We start from the raw sequence: 21809 nt of genomic DNA on the forward strand, positions 1-21809 counted from the left end.
GGCTGAGGGTGGCATGATATTAAGGTAGGAAAGGGAGTTTTTTATATACAGAGGTACCTCGGGTTACAGACGCTTCATGTTACAGACTCCGCTAACCCAGAAATACCGTAGTACCTTGGGTTAAGAACTTTGCTTCAGGATGAGTACAGAAATCGCATGGCAGCGTCGCAGCAGCAGCAGGAGACCCCACTAGCTAAAGTGGTACTTTAGAACAGTTTCAGGTTAAGAACGGACCTCCAGGACTAATTAAGTTCTTAACCCGAGGTACCACTGTATATAGAGAAGGCGGTTGTCTGCATTCTTAAGGAAGAGCATGGATTAAGATGGGAGTGGGGAAAAGGGAGACAATAATTTACCTGCAACAATTGCATGTTGATTGCCCTCTTAGAAGACAAAGTCCAGCAACTGGAGGAACGTGTAGCTACGCTCCAAAGAATTAGAGAGGGAAAAATAGTGTAAGTGAACAGCTGGCTTCGCAAATGGTGTAAACAGGAACGGTTGGGATTCTTAGATCACAGACTGCAGTTTCTTGAAGATGGACTTCTGGCGAGCAATGGGCTGCACCTCACAACGGTTGGGAGGAATGTTTTTTCCAAAAATCTCAGAAACCTCATCAGGAGGGCTTTAAACTGACTAATGTGGGGGAGGGAGACAGTGCTCCTGAAGGTAGGAGTCTATCAATTGATGAAGATGATCATCCAAATGTCATAGACCAAATGGAGCAAACAGCACGCAGACCTAGTGGTGGGAGGAAAAAATCCTTAAATAAGAGACACGGGGGAATGATTAATGGACTTCAATGTCTGTACACTAATGCGCAAAGCATGGGAAATAAACAAGATGAGCTTGAGCTCTTGGTACAGCAAACTAAATATGACATAATAGGCATCACTGAAACCTGGTGGGATAAGTCCCACGATTGGAATGTAATAATGGAGGGATACAATCTATTTCAGAGAAACAGATCAGACAAGAAAGGAGGAGGAGTGGCGTTATATGTCAGGGATGTGCATACCTGTGAAGAGATCCAAGATTTAGAACCTCAAAGCCAAAGTGAGAGCATTTGGGTCAAAATTAAGGGAGAGAAGAATAACAGTGACCTCATTGTGGGAGTTTACTATAAATACCCAAGCCAAACGGAGGACATAGATGATGCCTTCCTGGAACAGATGGCCAAGCATGCAAAAGGAAGGGAGATAGTAGTAATGGGGGACTTCAATTACCCGGATATTTGTTGGATGTCAAACTCAGCCAAGAGCATAAGGTCAAACAGATTCCTCACTGGCCTTGCAGACAACTTCGTTGTCCAGAAAGTGGGAGAAGCAACAAGAGGAACAGCCATTTTAGATCTGGTCCTAACCAATGTTGATGACCTGGTTAGTGGGGTAGAAGTGGAAGGATCATTAGGCGCGAGTGATCATGCTCTTCTGAAGTTTACTATACAGCGGAAAGGAGCAGCCAAGCATACTAGGACTCAATTTCTTGACTTTAAGAAAGCCGACTTCATAAAACTTAGGGAAGTGCTGGGTGAGATCCCATGGACAGTAATACTAAAAGGAAAGGGAGTTCATGATGGCTGGGAGTTTGTTAAGAGGGAGATAGTAAAAGCACAACTTCAGGCAACACCAATGAGATGGAAACATGGAAGGTGCCTAAAGAAGCCAGGGTGGCTATCTAAAGAACTTTTAACTGATTTAGGATTAAAAAAGGATGTGTACAAAAAATGGAAAAGGGGGGAAACCACCAAAGAGGAATTCAAACAAATAGCCAGCACGTGTAGACACAAAGTCAGAAATGCTAAAGCACAGAATGAACTCAGGCTTGCTAGAGAGGTTAAAAGCAACAAAAAAGGCTTTTATGGGTATGTTCGTAGCAAAAGGAAGAACAAAGAAACAGTGGGGTCACTCAGAGGAGAAGATGGTGAAATGCAAACAGGGGACACAGAAAGGGCTGAACTCCTCAATGCCTTCTTTGCCTCAGTCTTCTCCGATAAAGAAAACAATGCCCGACCTGAAGAATTTGGAGCAAATGATTCAGCAAAGGAAACACAGCCCAGAATAACTAAGGAGATAGTACAAGAATACTTGGCTAGTTTAGATGTATTCAAGTCTCCAGGGCCAGATGAACTGCATCCAAGAGTATTAAAAGAACTGGCAGATGTGATCTCAGATCCACTGGCAGTCATCTTTGAGAATTCCTGGAGAACAGGTGAAGTCCCGGCAGACTGGAGGAGAGCAAATGTTGTCCCTATTTTCAAAAAGGGGGAAAGAGAGGACCCAAATAATTACCGCCCAGTCAGTCTGACATCAATACCAGGGAAGATTCTGGAGCAGATCATTAAGCAAACAGTCTGTGAGCACCTAGAAAGGAATGCTGTGATCACCAATAGTCAGCATGGATTTCTGAAAAATAAGTCATGTCAGACTAACCTGATCTCGTTTTTTGACAGAATTACAAGCCTGGTAGATGAAGGGAACGCAGTGGATGTAGCCTACCTTGATCTCAGCAAGGCATTTGACAAGGTGCCCCATGATATTCTTGTATTCTTGTAAAGAAGCTGGTAAAATGCGGTCTTGACTATGCTACCACTCAGTGGATTTGTAACTGGCTGACTGACCGAACCCAAAGAGTACTCATCAATGGTTCCTCTTCATCCTGGAGAAAAGTGACTAGTGGGGTGCCACAGGGTTCTGTCTTGGGCCCGGTCTTATTCAACATCTTTATCAATGACTTGGATGATGGACTCAAGGGCATCCTGATCAAATTTGCAGATGACACCATACTGGGAGGGGTAGCTAACACCCCAGAGGACAGGATCACACTTCAAAACGACCTTGACAGATTAGAGAACTGGGCCAAAACAAACAAGATGCATTTTAACAGGGAGAAATGTAAAGTATTGCACTTGGGCAAAAAAAATGAGAGGCACAAATACAAGATGGGTGACACCTGGCTTGAGAGCAGTACATGTGAAAAGGATCTAGGAGTCTTGGTTGACCACAAACTTGACATGAGCCAACAGTGTGACGCGGCAGCTAAAAAAGCCAATGCAATTCTGGGCTGCATCAATAGGAGTATAGCATCTAGATCAAGGGAAGTAATAGTGCCACTGTATTCTGCTCTGGTCAGACCTCACCTGGAGTACTGTGTCCAGTTCTGGGCACCACAGTTCAAGAAGGAAACTGACAAACTGGAACGTATCCAGAGGAGGGCAACCAAAATGGTCAAAGGCCTGGAAACGATGCCTTATGAGGAACGGCTAAGGGAGCTGGGCATGTTTAGCCTGGAGAAGAGGAGGTTAAGGGGTGATATGATAGCCATGTTCAAATATATAAAAGGATGTCACATAGAGGAGGGAGGAAGGTTGTTTTCTGCTGCTCCAGAGAAGCGGACACGGAGCAATGGATCCAAACTACAAGAAAGAAGATTCCACCTAAACATTAGGAAGAACTTCCTGACAGTAAGAGCTGTTCGACAGTGGAATTTGCTGCCAAGGAGTGTGGTGGAGTCTCCTTCTATGGAGGTCTTTAAGCAGAGGCTTGACAACCATATGTCAGGAGTGCTCTGATGGTGTTTCCTGCTTGGCAGGGGGTTGGACTCGATGGCCCTTGTGGTCTCTTCCAACTCTATGATTCTATGATTCTAAATGAGGTATAGAGAAAGAAAGAATGTGAACCTTATGCAAAAGCTCCAGAAAAAAAATAGTTTAGGGTCTCTGAGTCTTCATGCATGTACACGTGAAACGTGCTAACTTCACAGTGCAGCAACAGAGCAGCACTAACGACATGCACACACAGACTGAGTGTGGACCTATGGAAAGTTGTCAGTTGAAAGCAACCTTAGGAATAAGTGCAGAAAAAAAGAAGCTGAAGGTGAGAGAGAGAGAGAAGCAGAACTGAACAATGACACAGAAGTGTGGAATAGCAGGCGATGGGCAATAGATAAGGATTATGCGTTCTGCTTTCAAACACATTCAGGTTAAGAGTATGGCATGACTGAGATGGCTAGGATGAAATTTCAGAGCTAGCTAGAGATACTGTATTGAGCAGAGGAGGTGGGGGAAATGTCAGGAGCAGAAAGTTAAGTCTGGGAGTCATCTGTATAAAAATTTGTGGTTGGAAATTATCTAATGTTTTTTTCTCAAGCGGCACTTAAATCTCTTTCTTTGTGTGCTTCCCCATGTTTGCAAAGTAGATGAAGATCTTGACAGTGACCAGAACAGTGGTGTTGTTTTTTCTTCAAACTATGTTGCTTGGATCCCTGGGGTTTCCTGGAAAGTAACAGGGGGTTACTTTCAGTAATGGCAGATACATCTTCTTGAAAGGCAGCTTGTCCCCCACTGATTTTTCCTCTGCAATGTGCAGCTACAGAAGAATGCTGTACATGTTCTTGGCTGCATTTGTAGTTCTGGCAAGGGCGATGGCAAGACCCAACATGCCTTGCTAGCACCATGCATCAGATGAGTGTGCGCTCTAGAACACATACCCAAATTCTTTGCAGAGTGCCTGAGATCCTTGAAAAACTCTAGAAACAGATCCCTCAAGGTTGAAAGACTGCAAAACTGCTCAGCTAAAACACTGATTTGCAAAGGGCGCTCTTTTCCTTTTTAAAAAAAACATCCATATTAACAAACAACACATTCTGCAGAAATAGGCATTCTTCACACCTTGCAACATTATTTTTCTAAATTATTTCCCCTTGCCCATATTCCATCTAATTTGAAGGTGGGAGGGACTGAAGGCTGTTCACCTACAAAGCTCCAAAAATACTGTCCACAATGACTTTGAGCCACATTTATTTGTTGGTTGGTCCTGCTGTGATCATTGCAATCTGCTGTCAAAGGCTGCCTCGTTTTGTAACTTCCCATAGGGCATTTGGAGAGAATGTGGCAGATAGCAGCCACGACACTGATGGCATCCAGGACTGTGGGGAGGAATGCAGAAACGATAGCACTGCTGGCACTGGAGAGAGAACCATCACTCTTTCCACAGCAAGTATCATCATGAGCTGCTCTTGTGTGATGCTGCTGGGAAAGAGCCATAGCTCAGTGGCAGAGCATCCTCATGATGCGCATAGTTAAACTATGGAACTTGCTTCCTCAAGAGGCTGTAATGGCCACCAACTTGGATGGCTTTCAAAGAGGATTAGACAATTTCATGGAGGATAAGCCTATCAAAGGCTACTAGCCCTGATTTCTATGCTCTCCCTCCACGCTTAGAGGCAGCAATGCTTCTGAATACCAATTGTTGGAAGAGTGTACTTGTGCTCAAGTCCTGCTTGTGAGTTTCGCACAAGCACCTGGTTGGCCACTATGAGAACAGGGTGCTAGACTAGATGAGCCACTGGCCTGATTCAGCAGGCTCTTCTTATGTGGAAGGATCCAGTTTCAATTCCCAGCATCTCCAGGCAGGCCTGGCAAGCATCCGGTTCTGAATCTCTAGAGAGCTACTGCCAGTCAGGCATTGACAATACTCAGCTAGACGTACCAACGGACTGAGCTAAACAGCTTCCCATGTAGCTATGTAAACCAAACCAAACAGTTATTCAAGTATCAGTAGCAGAGAACAGATGGGTATACATACAAGCACACCAGATATCATGCTTGTGGCATTTTAGAGTCCAATAGCTAAAGAGCTGTTGGCTAGGGAGCTGTGTACTTTGCAATACTGCATGAACACTATGCAAGTTACAGGATTTGGTACCGACCACAAAGTTCAGAATCTTAGCGTTGTAGGAACGTCTTTCCATTTTGAAGATATGTGGTCAATGCCTAGTGAAATCAAAGGATCTAGAGGGGATGCTTAATAAGATGCCTACTTGTCAGCACTGCTGATTGGATTTCAAAATCCTGCATAGCCTCCCTTCTGTTTCCTCACCGACCAGCAGCGGTGGAATTATGCAAAATATCACGAACCAACCCATTTTCCAAGTTGCGATTCTTATGTAGCCTAAACAGCACCACACATGCACAAGGAAGAATTACCAGGATGCCTGGATAATCTAGATTTATAGAGCTACAAATAAAATGTTAAGGGGAGCAAATCTAAAGGAGTCCAAAATACCCCAATGAGGACTGAACATGCTGATAGTTGAGAAGATGAAGAACATATATTTTTTACAAAACTAGAGAGGAAGGGAATGGAGTATCCTGAGAGAGCGCATGGTTGGCTGCCTTGAACCCCAAAAGGAGCAATCCACACGCTGCAATGTTTTGTTGCTGGTCCCACTTGTAAGAAAATACAATGCAGACTGTGGGTTAATTTGCATAGATAGAAGAATGCAGCTCAGTAGTGGCAAATAGTTAAGCTATGAAACTCATTCCTACAGGACGCAGTGATGGCCACCAAGTTGGTTGGCTTTAAAGGAGATTTAGACAAGTTCATGAAGGACAAGTCTATTAGCGGCTACTCGCCATGATGCCTATATTCCACCTCCACTGTCAGTAGCAGTTGGCCTCTGAACACCAGTTGCCAGAAACTGCAGGAGGGAAGAGAGCTGTTTTTGCTCATGTACTGCTTACAGACTTTCCACAGGCATCTGGTTGGCCACGGTGAGAACACGATGCTGGACTCGATTTGCCTTTGACTTGATCCAGCAGGGTTCTTCTTACTTTAAAAAGAGCTTGGCTCCCTCTAGCCAGGAGAACCTGTCCCCGTTCCTTCTCAAATCAAGCAGCTGACAGCAGAGATTATAAACAGGCAACCACTGTGTGGTCACAAGATTAGCGCTGACCCAGCATGGACTCTCAAGGAGGAGAGGCTAGTGAGGGACAGGTGGAGAAGAAAGAAAGACGGACAAGGAGACAGCTGGGGAGAGCAGAACGATTCTGCCCAGTCATTGCAGGAGCAAAACAAGACAGGATTGTCATATCCCATCTCTCCATTTAAAAAGGAAAGAAGCAAGAAGACTTCAAGGCCATCTTACAATATGAAAGAAAAAAATAAAGGTATTACAGCAAAGATCTGAAATACCATTTAAAAACCTCGGGCAAACAAGACAGGCTTGGCCTAGTGCCCAGAAGAAGTAACAATTACAGCGTCCAGGGACAGTGTTTCTTCCATAGCTAGGGATTTAAAGAGTTGCTCCTGAATAAACATTTCCAGCTTTGCATTGGGGCAGAGCATCCATCTGAAACTATCACCCTTTGTTTTTATTTTATTTTAAATTCTTACATATACAGTATATCTCACTTTTCTTCCATCATGGAATCCATAAGGACATAGGGTCAGGTCAAAGGTCAGTCTAGTAGCCCAGCATCCTGTTCTCACAGTAGCCAGCCTATGGGAAGCCTGAAAAATACACCTGAGTGCAACACAACACTGTTCTCCTCACTGAATTCCTAGTCCCCATAATTTACTGAAGGAATGATCCTGGAAGTATGTCTGGTGAAGTTTGGAGGAGCATTATAAATTTCCCTATTCCCACCCACCCCTCTCCAAATAAATTTCCTTTTATAGCTGGCTTCTTCGGCTTAAACATGAAATTCTCACTAAAATTTCCCCCATAACTGCCCCTTGTGTTATAACACTATCCATTGTACTATAATGATATTTCACAACGTTTCATTAAGTTCAGTGTCCTGTGGACTCTGGCAAAGTAAAGTTCCTCTTGTTCATTTCCTCCCCAGAGGTGGACTGAAGGGATTGGGGCTCAGAAACGCCACAAGCAGCTAGTTAGACTAGGGAGTGGCAAGAGTTTCATTCTGTCTGGTGGTAGCCTAATTTTCTGGATAGGGAGCAGGGACATATAAAAATGGGGTCTGCTAGTAAATGTGTCACAACCCCTTTGGATTCTAGAATGGTATGGTTTTATTTTTATTTTCACTCGCAGCAGTTTGTCTGCATGATCCCTAAACTATAAACAGTTTCTCTGCATGATCCCTAAACTATAAGCAGAAAATATTTTCCACCCTTTTCTTTTGTCTAGTCATCCGCCATTCACATTTTGCCCAGATTAAGTGACAAGTTGATTGGATTCAGCTTCTGATTTTGGCCACATTTCCTCAAGCACGGCACCTGGCACTTAAGAGAATGTAACGTAGACATACAAAATTGTGCTAGGGCAGCTGCTAAAAATGGCAAAATTGTGATCGGCTGTCTCCTTTCTCCCCATAATGCATAGATTAGTTTTGCCTGCTCTTGCGCCATTTTCATAGACAGGCAGCAATGGTTCCATTGACCTTTGTGCAATTGCTACCCAGCGACAATGGCTAAGTATTTATGAAGGAAGTTAAGTTTCGCAGTATTTGGAGACTGGATGAGAGAACAGCGCAAGTCTAGAGCCAACCGTGTTATTTTTCAAGAACTCATATTTCAATGGAACAATATGCTCATAACAAAAGAGCTAGTATACATTTCTCTGAGCCACGGCAGAAGGAATCTGACATTGCTGGAGCTGTCAACAGAACAAAGCAGCAAAGCGGAGGCCCTCAATGCTCATAAAAAGGAAATATAGTTCTTTTGAGAGCAATGACTCTCATGCCAATATATACCGTAACTCACAATCTAGTAATTCACCAACCAGCCATTCTGGCAGACTCCCTCTGTTCTTTCCCTACCTGCTAGCCATGCCTATTGCCCATGTGAACTGTTGCCCTGTTCCAACCCAAGGTTTGGCAAGTTTCAGTAGACAATTTGGGTATCCCTGCTGACTAAATTTTAGATCTTCTGGAAAGAGTTTTTCTTTTAGAATTTCCAAAACTTACCGACTCCTCCTTGACTGGACAGTCAAGGAGGAGGAGGTAACAGTGGCAATGGTGAGGTGGTCCCAGGATTTTGGCCACTCAATAACCATGGCCCAATGGGAAAATTTATGGAAGATCAATTGGAAATTCACAAATTGTTACACGATTAGAGAGAACTTTCAAAAAATGCAACATTGATGGTATCTAACACCATGGAAGCTTTCAAAAATGTATAAAAATGTATCAAGTAATTGTTGGAGATGCGGAGACTCAGGAACATTCTACCATATGTGGTGGATATGTAGGAAAATACAGGTATTCTGGGAGAGTATACATGCAGAACTGCAAAAAATGCTAAAGATCTCTTTCAATAAAAAACCAGAGGCCTACCTCCTGGGAATAACAGATTTGGATATTCCACAAAAGAGGAAGGGTATCTTTTTATATGCGACGGCGGCAGCAAGAGTTTTGATCGCAGCAAAATGGAAGAGTAATGAAATCCCCTCTATTCAAGATTGGATCCAAAAGCTGACAGAATATGCTGAATTAGATGGTTTATCAGAAAAAATAAAAAATAAATCAAAACAGGAATTCGTTTCTAAATGGGAGGTTTTTAAAGAATATCTGAAAAATAAATATAGTAGTTTAAATTCTGTTGCAGCATTCGAGGAACTTCAGTAATAGTTGCAAGGTAGATATAAGAAATTAGATTTAATGAGAATAAGTTTAATTATGAAAAAAAGTGTATTGGCAATAAGTAATATGAATTTGAAGTATGGAATAGACGGGAGGTTGGGTCTTTAGTGTTAAGACCAATAGATGTTTTATTGTTTGCTAAGAATATTAAGTGTCTATGGTTATTTTTGTAATTTGTGTGTAATTCGGTATTTGTGTTTTTTGTTTGTTTGTTTTTCTTGTTGTATAAATAAAAAACTTTAAAAAAAAAATTAGATCTTCTATCAGAATTTATTCTGTTGCTCTTGACACATTCTTCCTCAAGTTGTTGCCTCAAACAAACCCATGCCCAACATGATGGAAATCTATAAGTAGTGGCAGAGGACGTTAGTGGCCCACAATTATTAAAAGCATTCACAGAAATCTGATTAAACAATGAGAATAGCTCCACACGGCAAGATTCTTCTGTGTTAAATTCTTCTGCCACTTCAGGCAAAAATTACGATTTGGGCACTCTCCCACTCTCCTCATGTTCATCCAAGAGCAAGAGAACTGCTGCATTCAACCTTCAAGGGGGTGCTCAGCTGTGGCCCCCTCCTCTTCCTCTGCTCCATGCAAGTGAATGGAACAAGGAAGAAAGGGCTGCAATCCAGAGAATAGGGAGCTTCTAAGGAGGTCAAGTACCCCTTCCCAGAGACCCTGCTCTTCCATGGGCCAACACTACAAATGAGTTAATTGCAACAAGTTTCTTTGATTTCTCAGATTAAAAGATTAACTTCAGATTAATGTGGAGTGGGGAGTAAATCTGGGGTGGGGAGGTAGAGGAAACATAGGCTAACATCTTGATGGCAACATCTTTGTGCAGATGCAAATAAAGAAAAGGAAGCTTGTGGACCCATCCAGAAGCACCCATAGATATCCAGATGACAGTTTAGCCCGGACACTGTGGTCTAGCTCTGAGGGCCTTCTGTAGGTTCCCTCACTGCAAGAAGTGAGGTTATAGGGAACCAGGCAGAGGAGCTTCTCAGTAGTGGTGCCTGGCCTGTGGAACACCCTCCCATCAGATGTCAAGGAAATAAACAACTATCTGACTTTTAGAAGACATCTGAAGGCAGCCCTGTTTAGGGAAGTTTTAAATGCCTGTTGTTTTATTGTATTTTTAATATTTTGTTGGAAGCCACCCAGAGTGGCTGGGGAAACCCAGCCAGATGGGCGGGGTATGTATGTATGTATGTATGTATGTATGTATAAATAAATAAATAAATACTATTTAATTTACATTATTCTTTCAGTTGGGGACAAAAAAAAAGAGGAGGAGGAATAAGTATATGATCACAACCAAAAAACAGTTCAGAGGATAATTTCCTGGTAAGTCTCTCCCATGTAAAAATTACTGCTTTCTAGTTTAGACTCTCCAATTCGTCCTTTGATAAGGCTGGAGTACCAGGTACGCTTTTGCTTTGGCACAAGTGAAAGAGACTGCAGTAATGTTTGTGCCTTGAGGCAACTACCTCCCCAGAGAAACTTGAATTTCTCTTTGGCATTCACTTGATGACTTCAAGGTTAAAGCCAGGAGGATAGAATCATGGATAGAATCAATCGAGAAGATAAATGTTTGATAATGTTGTAATTAGAATCCCGAGCCCAAAGAAGTGTTTGGGAAGGAAAGTTCGAAATAGGATGGGGTGGCGAGCAAAAGAGAGCCACAAACCATGAAGGAAGTAAACTGAGCATGCTGCTCCCTTTGGTTAGGAAATAATAAACGTTGCCAGCATCTGGCAGAGCCGGTCACTTACAAGGGCCTAGTTATATTTCCCAGAGATCCCTGGGAAGAGGGACTGACTATTAAACCACTCTGGCAATTGTAGCTCTGTGAGGGGAAGAAGGGTTTTCTAAGAACTCTCAGCACTCTTAAACTGCAGTTTGCATGATTCTTTGGAGGAAAGCCATGACAGATTGATGTGGTATAATACTGCTTTAAATGTATAGTGCAGATAAGGGCTAAACCAGGCAGCTGAGGCTCCCTGGAGTAAATAAGACCTGTGCCAGCAGTTTGTTCATTGTCAAATTTCTTTTTGCTTTGTACTTACGTATTTCATTTAAGATTGCTTCTTTTGCAACACTGAATTTATTGCATGTTTGCTAAATTGTTGGTTTTTGTCTTCTTTGAATTTACTGGCATGCCTTGTAAACTGCTTTCTCCCTCAACATCCATCTCCACCTTCAACCTGCAGAGTGCATATCCTTGCCCTCAAATATTGGCTATAATTTTTATAAGGGGCCAGGCCCCATTTTATTATTTTCTGCTTTCAAGATGTTGAGTCTTAACAATACAGCGATTCCATCTCGGCCCACGTAAGAGGAAAATGAGCAACTTTAGCAGGCTGGCACTGAGAGCCAAAACCGAAGCATGGAACACAGGAACACAGAAGTTCAAACAAAAGCACACACACACACACCACACAACCATCCATTCTATACTCACTGGAATTTTGTTTGGATGCTGTTCTCGGATCTGCTGTACTTCTTTACAACGATCCGCTGTAAAAGGGGAAAAATAACAGATTTAGGAATTCGGAAGACTTTCCTGGCTATTTTTTTCAATAAAAAATTGGGGAGGGGGGGGGACACCTTGCAAATGTTTGCAACCAGGATTATACAACTCATACCAAACTGGGACAGTGGTCAGAATGTAGCAGTTACAGCGATAAATAAGAATATTTGCTATTTATATAGCAATCCCCGCCCCCCATCTATGGGAAGTCTTGTATATCACCTGACATTCACCCACACCCAAAGTCGGGTACCATGCAGATTAGCTAGCTAGATAACACAAAGGATGCTTCCAGACAAGTGCTTATTATGGAATTGGTGCTGCTCATGCACACAATGTTGTTGTTTATTTGCCACATCCACACGAGGCCATTGGCATCAAAATGCCACCCTGAATCTTCCATCCCTGCCCCATTTAATCCCAATTTCCCCCTTTCCATGGAAAAGCAGAAAACCTGCTGCCAATGACTGGCTTGCAATGTTAAGTCCTTGTCTGGAAACACCAAAGTACAGAGCTGCTACAGCAATGAGATGGTAATTTACATTGACCTACATGTAACTAAGCTGGACATTATCCACATTGTGAAAGGCTTATGCCAGCTCATCAGGAAAGCATTCAGGAAGGAAGCCAAACTTCTGATGTAAAAGGATGCCTTAGCCTATGCAGATTACAGTGGTACCTCGGGTTAAGAACTTAATTCGTTCTGGAGGTCCGTTCTTAACCTGAAACTGTTCTTAACCTGAGGTACCACTTTAGCTAATGGGGCCTCCTACTGCTGCTGCCACCCAATTTCTGTTCTCATCCTGAAGCAAAGTTCTTAACCTGAGGTACTATTTCTGGGTTAGCGGAGTCTGTAACCTGAAGTGTCTGTAACCTGAAGTGTCTGTAACATGAGGTACCACTGTATTATTTACAGGATGTCTATGCTACTTCTTTGTCACTCAGTGCCCTCAAAGCAGCTTACAAAACACACGCTCCATCTCCTTATAACTAGGACAATCAGGAAGACTACTTTATACATTTGCTTTTTAAGGCATATCCATGAAGTCTCAGTAATACATCTACAAACATGTGGATGGGACATGCATTTGAAAACAAGCAGATCATACACCTGCCCTCATCACGAATAGCTGTAGCTCTCTGCTGAGTACACACTGCGGCAAATCCAGGTTTGTCCGTATAGAACACGTGAAACAGCCCACATAAATTAGTAGACTCTAAATGCAGAATGAAATACTCTATGCCAGGCATCCCCAAACAGCTGTTTTGGGACTACAATTCCCATCATCCCTGACCACTGGTCCTGTTAGCTAGGGATGATGGGACTTGTAGTCCCAAAACAGCTGGAGGGCCGAGTTTGGGGATGCCTGCTCTATGCACATTCATTAGGAGGGAAAAGAAAAGTCTTCTTAGTCCCGTTCAGGCATGGTTTCCACATTGTTACAAAGATTTCACTGCTCGTGTCTCCTGATGCCAGATATATTTCTGATAAACTGAGGAGGTGGGGTTTGGAGACAAAGGGGGAGACACAAGAGGAAATAAATTCCACTCCCACCCTGCCTCAAGCCCAACTGCTGCTTCATCCCAGTAGAATAGGGGTAGAAAAACTGTGGCCCTACAGATGCTGTTGGGATGACAATGACCATCAGCCACAGTCATAATGTCCAAGAGATTATGGGAGGTGTAGTCCAACATAACTTGGGGGGGGCACAGGTTTCCCATCCTTGCCACAGAATCTCAGTGGTCTGCAGATTAGAGAAAGGGTGAAAAGTGGAGTACAAAAAGAAAGGAGTACACTAGTTTAAACCTAGCCTGAGAGGGCACAATGTGTATTTCAGAGGGTTGAAAAAATTATTATTTTTCACAATGAGCAATAGATATAGGACACAATATAAATTTTAACCTCTGGGAAAAAGTCTGGGGAAAGTGACTTTACAACACGTTATTCTTTGAAGGAGAACTACCTGAAAATGATTCACAGATGGTATTTAACTCCGAGTAGGCTTGATAAGATGTATTAGACTGAATCAGATAAGTGCTGGAGATGCAAAGAGATGGTGGAAATGTTCTTTCATATGTGGTGGACTTGTAAAAGGGTAAAAGAGTATTGGGAAATTATCCATAATGAATTTGGGGAAAATGTTTAAAAGTACTTTCCCCCAAAAAACAGAGTCCTTTCTGTTGGGGACTGAAATTCCCAGGTGTCAAAAAAGGTTATTTATGTATGCTACTACTGTGGCCCGTATTTTGTTAGCCCCAAAATGGAAAATGAGTGAGGTCCCAACCAAAGAAGAATGGGGACTTAAGTAGACAGAATATGCACAACTTGCAAACTTAACATATAGAATAAGAGAACAAGAAGAACGTATGTTTAAAGAAGATTGGAAAACGTTAATTGTGTACAGATGAAAACGCTGGCAACATTAAGATAAATTCAACAGTGTAAATAAGTTTTGATGGATGCGATAATGAAATACTGATTGGTATAGTTTTTGTAAAATATGCAGGGATTTATGATATGTAAAATGAACCATGGAAAGGGAAGAAGGGAAGTCACTGATACCGTAAGGATGTAAAATGAGTATTTTAAATTGTAAAACAGAAGATTCAATAAAAAATATATTTAAAAAAGGAAATAATAATTATTTTAACAAGTGTTTGAAGTGCTTCCAATGGTCCATAAAACAAGTATATAAAATTAAGGCCAGTATTATCATCATCATCATCCCTGTATAACAGATGGGAGGCAGAGAACAGAGACAAGTTCAAGATCATCAGGTGATTTTATGATGACCCAACATAACCCAAACTAGGGAATTCCAGCATCCAACTGGTACCCTTAACTACCACAGTAGCTCACATACACCTATAGTTCTGCGCATTAGCTGCAACCCTCTTGCTCATGGTGCATTTCCAATATCTAGGAGAAGTTGCCTCCTTCAGGCTTGGGACTTAGGATATAGTTAAGCCAGCCTTTTTCATGCAAACTCAGCATGACATGTTATTCTGCGGTGACACAAGAATTTAAATGAGATAGAACTGGAAGGGTCCATCCAGTGTATTTGTGAGTAATGAGCCAGCCCAAGTGTACAGCTCAGCACTACTGCACCATCAAAGACCATTCACATTTAGTATAATCTATATGTCACCAATTTGTGCACTACAAATGCATATGCTGTCAGCTGCTCACAGTATGTCACGGGTGAACCAGACACACGCACACACACCAGTAATTTATATGCATGAATATTTTTCATATAAAAGCATTGAAGTGAGGATAGAAATAATAGAGCCAGTAAAACACAAAAGCACTTTTGGATCCACTGAGATTACAGGGATTGAAGAAATGTGCAAATATTTCTAGTTTCAACATACCAACCCCCCTCCCCAATAAGTAGACCATTTCTCTGCATTCACCCTCATGGTTCCATCACAGCTAATGGCTACCCAGCATCTGATACAAGTGAAGATGAGAGTTGACTGTTCTGTGTCAGATCCACTGTGGAAAAGTCAGCCAAGCTAAAATTGCCAACAAGCACCCAGATCACTGGGAGGAGGCGGAGGAAAGCAATCTGCAAGCCATTATCCTACAGATCAAGCAAGTTTAAACTGGAATGAGGAATAAAAGGGAGGAATTTAGTACAGAGAGGCATTAAATCTATTGCCATCTTCAGAACACATTTTTTTTTATGTAGGAAGAAACTGAAAGGCAAAGGACTATGAAAAACTGATAAGAAGAAGAGGAGTTTGGATTTGATATCCGGCTTTATCACTACCCGAAGGAGTCTCAAAGCGGCTAACATTCTCCTTTCCCTTCCTCCCCCACAACAAACACTCTGTGAGGTGAGTGGGGCTGAGAGACTTCAAAGAAGTGTGACCAGCCCAAGGTCACCCAGCAGCTGCATGTGGAGGAGTGGAGACATGAACCCGGTTCCCCAGATTACGAGACTACCGCTCTTAACCACTACACCACTAAGAGAAAGCACAATACATGAATAGCCTCATTCTCCCACCCAAGGGAGCTGCATCCAGGGCTGGCTCCAGATTTGAGGGGATCCTTGGTAGTTTGGTCCATTTCCTATACTGGTGGGTTTTCCTGGCTGTAGAAGCTGCAGGTGGCGATCTATGTTTCCCACAATGCCCTGGAGCCATCAAGGGTACTATGAGAAGTTGAGTATGGCTTGTATCCAATGCGGCACTAACTAAGAATCTCATCAGTGCAAGTATTCATGCTTGCACAGCAATATAGATACTCCCTCTTTACCAAAGTGTTAGAAGCCATAGTCTTCAAACATCCAGAGCATCTTCATTAAATAAGAAAGGAAGTGATAGCCAGGACAGAAGGACTGGGAGAAAAGGAGTAGGAGTCCTTTCTTGAACATCTGAGACCAACATTCTACATCTCTGCTTGGAATGGACCAGGAGTCAACATGGATAACTAATACTGTATAACCTCTCTTTTAAGGAACATTCCAAGGCTAAAATACCCCTCTCAGCTCCTTGGAGGAAGACTGGGATACAAGTGGTACCAATAGATGCTCTATCAAAAGACAGCTACTCTATTTATTGGTAGCAGCAGAAGGAAGTTTAGGTCAAATAGAAGATGTGTGTGAGGCATGTATGGTTCTAGTTTCAGTTATGTTGAACGCTTGCAATTAATTTCAGTGGAAAGAACAATCGAGTGAATGTGGGTGGCAATCCTGGCTCCAGTGCATGATCAGCAGTGCTGATATGGCTGGATAAGCAGGGTCTTCTCCTCCCTCTTTGCTCCATGCACATCCCTACAGAAGCTGTGCACTTGGTGGAAGAAGGTGACCTCCCCAGAATGTAAAATGCTACACCAGCAACATTATGTTTATAAGCTGCACTGCCTTACAGTAACTTCTGCCTCAACTGGGAAGTGAAGGATGTTACACATGACAAAACAAAACAGTAAAATTAAAATTAAAATTCTTCCACTTAGTTACAAAAGTAGCTGGAGGTGATTTTGTATTGGTAAACAGGAATCCGCCAGGAGTAAACGAAGCCTGCCACTAGTATAATATCCCATCAGTCACTGTTGAAAATGGGATGCTGGACTTGATGGTTGCACAAAGATACATCCAAAAGAAAGAACAAGACTAAAATCAAATTATCACATGCAAACTATCTCAGGTAACCTCCAGCCCCAGCAAAGCTGACAGTAAGCAGAGAGGTCGGAGCTTTGTTTGCAAGGGGATTTCATTATTAGCAGCAAGGTAGATAAGAACACTAACTCTGTGCAATATCTGTTATCATTCCACTTGCTGTCAAGCAGGAACAGCAAGTTCTTGGGGAAACAGGGCACAAGGTTGCCTCACTGCAATCAACAAACCAAGGCAATGTTATTGAGGGGGTCTTGCAAGTGTTTTCTAAACTCGCAAAGAATCTAATTAATCAACCATGTCCTCAAATGGGTAACCTTAATAAGGGGGCACACAAATCAGATCCTAGCCTTTTAGTTGGCTAGGTTTATTTATGTTTCTGCAGGCTCGTCACTTCTGTGGGTTTACAAGAGTAGGACCATCCAGATATTGTGGAACTTCAATTTCCTATATAACCAATGGTTATATAATCCAGCAACATATGGAGGGCCACAAACACTTGTTTGCAAGGTTACTGTAAGGATTACTCTCTAGCCACCAACCTCCCAGAAACCTATATAAGGAGGATTCTCCCCTAACTATCACAAACAATTTTTCCTTTCCCACTTGGCTCCCTTCCACAACATACCAGAAACAGGAAGTATTCTTTGTTGGTGTCCCTTGCTGTATTCTTGTCAGTGCAATCCAGTGGTATGCCTGAGCCTCTCCCTTCCCAACCCCATTTTGGATAGCAGGGAAGCAGGGAGCAGCTGCTGGTCTTTCCCCACCCAACTCTCACTTTTAGCAATGGCTCACTGCTAAATTATCACAGCAAGGCAGTGTCACAGAAATGAGAGGGTTGGTAAGCTGCATAGGGTCATTAGTTCTATGCTTGCTGCTGCTACAGAGTAAAATTCTACATCCCAATCTCCTTATGTGAATGAATAGAGGTCCAGCATGCCGCAATCAGAGAGCAATGATGAACCTAGAGAGCTACAAGAAAACCAAGTCACGCAAGATCAAAACACCCTCCTGGAGTGGTTGATGCATCCTGGAGGAAAAATGCTATCTGAACACCAAAAGAAAATGGTAAGCAAGACTTTGAGTGTGAAGCAAAACAGACCCTTCCACTAAGTGAAACCCAAGGAGCACTGCTTTGCTGCAGACAAAAGCACCAAGCACTGCTTGGCTAACCATCAGAATTTGTCCCTGTGCATCCAGTTTTGGTTTTCATATGCAGGCACATATGCACAAAAAAGGGGGACAGAAAAGTACTTCTAAACTGAAGCATCTTGTCGGCCCGAGAGGCAGAACTGGGACAAAATATTTGGAGACATAACACAAATGGAAAACACCAGGCCCAGCAACATCTATCCACCCTCCCACCCGCCAGCACCCAATCTAAAAGTCTTTTGTGGCTTGAAAACTGTCACCCAAACTTTCAACTGTAAGTTGGTCCACATAAATTCATTATTGCAACTTGCTAAGTTTGTAGAGCTCGGAAAGGGATTTGCGAATCATTGACGGCAAACACTGGCAAGAAATCTGCTCCTTGGGGCTATCATTTCATTTGCCCTGTGCTTTATCATTGGATAATTTCCAGAGGGGTATCCATGTAAGTCTGCTGCAACAAAAGACAAAGATGACTCTTGTGGCACAGTCAGGGTTAACACGTTTATTGTGGTAGCAGATGGCATACACACCTGATTAAGTAGACAGGGCTTAGTCCATGAAAGCTTATGCCATAATAAATTTGTTAGTCTTGATAGAGGTGCTGCAAGTCTGAGTTGTTATTGTTGGATAGTTACACCCACTACATGTTAATCTTTTAAATGGGTGCCAATGCACCAAGCCAAATTACCTCTGAGTTTGAGGACACCAAACCTGCCAGTTCCATCGCCAGCCAGAACCTCCCCACTTCTGTTAATACATTACACGTCACATTGCAATCAAGCAAGTCAGGACATTTCATAAGTGGCTGGCGTTTTCTCAAAACAGGTCAGCCATAAGTTAGGCAGCTTCAGCTTCATTGTAGCCCCAGTAATGGTAGAGAGAGGTTTGGTCCCAATAAGGGGAAACGGATAAATATTAAAACACAAGCCTGACAGATGGATATTTTTGCACAGAGGCTGTTAATTACACACGCTACAAAGAGATTTATGTCACAATCCTGGAGAGTCGTGTACTGTATTATAATTGTACCAGAAGCACAAACAAAAGCCAATCAGGCCTAGCTGATTAAGTACTTGCAGTTCTGTCCTATGCGCTTTCTGGGAAGGAGCCCTGATCAAGGACAGTTTAAAGACCTTGATTTCATGGTCACTGATGGAGGGACAACCAACCCCTGGTCACATGTTCAGGGGAGAAGAGAAGCTGGAGTGTCAACAGCACAGTCAAACTCAGAGTCTCTCTTTCTTTCCAAGATAAATAATAATGGAAATAGCAGGAGGCTGTTTATATCTGATGTTAACAGTTCCAGTGAGAACACAGTGACCTGTGAATAAACCCAAGATAATAAGGGGATGCGTCTAGGACATCTTAGAAGCACAAGTTCCCATCGATAATCTCCGAAACCTGATTGCTTAAGTCCTAAAGCCAAAAGATGAAGAAGAGAGAGAGAGTGGCAATGTACAAGAAAACAAAATCCACAAGGAGTCCTGTGCAGATATTCGATAGTGTAAACAACTGAACTTGTGAAGAGTGCCTTGGGAGACACCTGCTCATTAACGGTTCCTCATCATCCTGGGAAAATGATAAACAAAACTGGGGGAGTGGGGGTTGATTTTGAGGAAGGATAACTGTAATGAGTGTTTTCCTCACACTCTGTGACATCTGGTGGGGAGAAACCTCTTGGCTTTCCCACCATCCAACAGGCTGGTGGCCACTCCATAATGTTCTTTCAGGGGTGGCTGGCTAGAACCAGTTACCAAATTCAGTCGCAGATCTGGGAAAACTGGTCCTTTTACATGAGCCGCCAAGACCACTCTCTTTAGGCAAAGCTCTTAAAAGGAAGATGTTGCTTTAATGCCATCCCTCTGATTTAATTTGTATTAACAATGTTTTGTTGTGATGGCTGCTAATTTTTATGAAGGCATTTTATGGGATGGGGTTTGGGGCCAAATGACATCTCAGGGGTCCCAGTGAGAAGATTTTGGAAAAGATTCAGGATTAAAAGGTGCAGAGAGTATATAGGAAACCAGTTGGGCCATGTTTGGGCCTTTGCCTGGTCATGATGCAGGTTTAACAAAACTATTATTGGTCTGGAGGGATCTGGAAAGATGACACATCGGGATTCCCCTTCCCTCCTCAAAACTATGGAATGTGTTCATGCAGTTCTCTGCGAATGGAAAGGACAAGGCACACAGCTTGTACTTTGGAACATAGAATCAGAAAGCAAAACCAGAGGTCTGAGATTTTTGGGGGGGGAGGGGATCTGTGGGGAGTGCTAAACTGTGACCCACCTGTACTCAGCTTGTTAAATAAACACAAATATTACAAAACACCTAAGACCTCATTCCTAGTGCTGTACCCCTGAAACCTCATAGCTTGGAGGACTGGGCTAAGCACACAACTATATTCTTCTTTGCTTGTTAACACATTTTGAGAACAATAAGTAGGGTATAATTTTTTTGCCAAGAAACAAATAAAGTAGCCATTTTCTTGGATGTTAATGAAAGGCACTTGTGCTTTGAGTTCCTTACTGCTATAGGAAAGAGAAGACCAAGTAATTCTGGAAAAGCCACCAATGACATACAGTGGTACCTCTGGTTACGGACTTAATTCGTTCCGGAGGTCCATTCTTAACCTGAAACCTTTCTCAACCTGAGGTAACACTTTAGCTAATGGGGCCTCCTGCTGCCCCGCCGCACGATTTCTGTCTCATCCTGAGGCAAAGTTCTTAACCTGAGGTACTACTTCCGGGTTAGCGGAGTCTGTAACCCGAAGTGTTTGTAACCCAATTTGTTTGTAACCCAAGGTACCACTGTACTTCTCTTGCAGCTTGTGACTTGGGGTCACTTCCACACCATGTTTAGAGCATATGACTTCCCCCAAATAATAATAGGAACAATAATTTACCCCTTGCAGAACTACAATTCCCAGCATTCTTAACATACTACGCTTCCCAAGATTCTTTGGGAGAAGCTATGTGCTTTAAATATATGGCATGGATGCAACTCAAGAAATGGGGAGAGGGGTATCAACAGCTTATAGCCATGGCAATATGAAGCTTGGCGAGAGAATAAGCAAGCAATGTTCCAGTGACACCACTGAATGACCGTAACTCTAAAACTATCCAGTAACCAGCTGAATCCTCTCTTACCACTACATGTTTATTTCCCTCCTTCTTTTCAGAGTGGAAATATTACAGGTAGATAGTTTAAGAGGGTGTATTACCTGCCCACTCCCAAAAGTCTTCAAACAAAACCTCTCTGCAGCATATAATTATTATCAGTTGTTACTGCTGTTTTTAAAAAGTTCTCTTCTAGAAGATCAAGTGTCCCAATGTTAGAGAAGAATGAAGAGGATACTTATGCCTGATCAGAGCCTTTAGGTTGTCATTTTTCAAAATTAACCTCTCTTGCCCCAGTCGTAAAGTTTAACAGACACTTTTGAACGCGGCATTAAGAGGGAGGAGGTGTCTCGATCCGCTTTCATACATGCATGTAATCTGTTTATGGGAGAACAACAGTTTTGTTGAATGAGGACCTTCTGACCGGGGCCGTAGCATTGTTAAAGCTCTTAAATGTATGGAAGAATAGGTCCTGCAAAGGAAGAATAAGCTTGGCTTTTGCAA

General features: G+C 42.6%; 1 protein-coding gene across 1 annotated transcript in view; it reads right to left on the bottom strand.

Moving 5' to 3' along the window:
- The window catches only part of MAP1LC3A (microtubule associated protein 1 light chain 3 alpha), a 43376-nt gene that overhangs the window by 8973 nt on the left and 12594 nt on the right, over nucleotides 1–21809 (bottom strand). The window contains exon 2 of the mRNA XM_081009303.1: nucleotides 11844–11899. Coding sequence (XP_080865429.1) covers nucleotides 11844–11899 — 56 coding nt within the window. The remainder of the gene's footprint in view (nucleotides 1–11843; nucleotides 11900–21809) is intronic.

This window comes from Podarcis pityusensis, assembly GCF_964106645.2.
Source record: "Podarcis pityusensis genome assembly, chromosome: 6".
In the NCBI taxonomy this organism is placed as follows: domain Eukaryota; kingdom Metazoa; phylum Chordata; class Lepidosauria; order Squamata; family Lacertidae; genus Podarcis; species Podarcis pityusensis.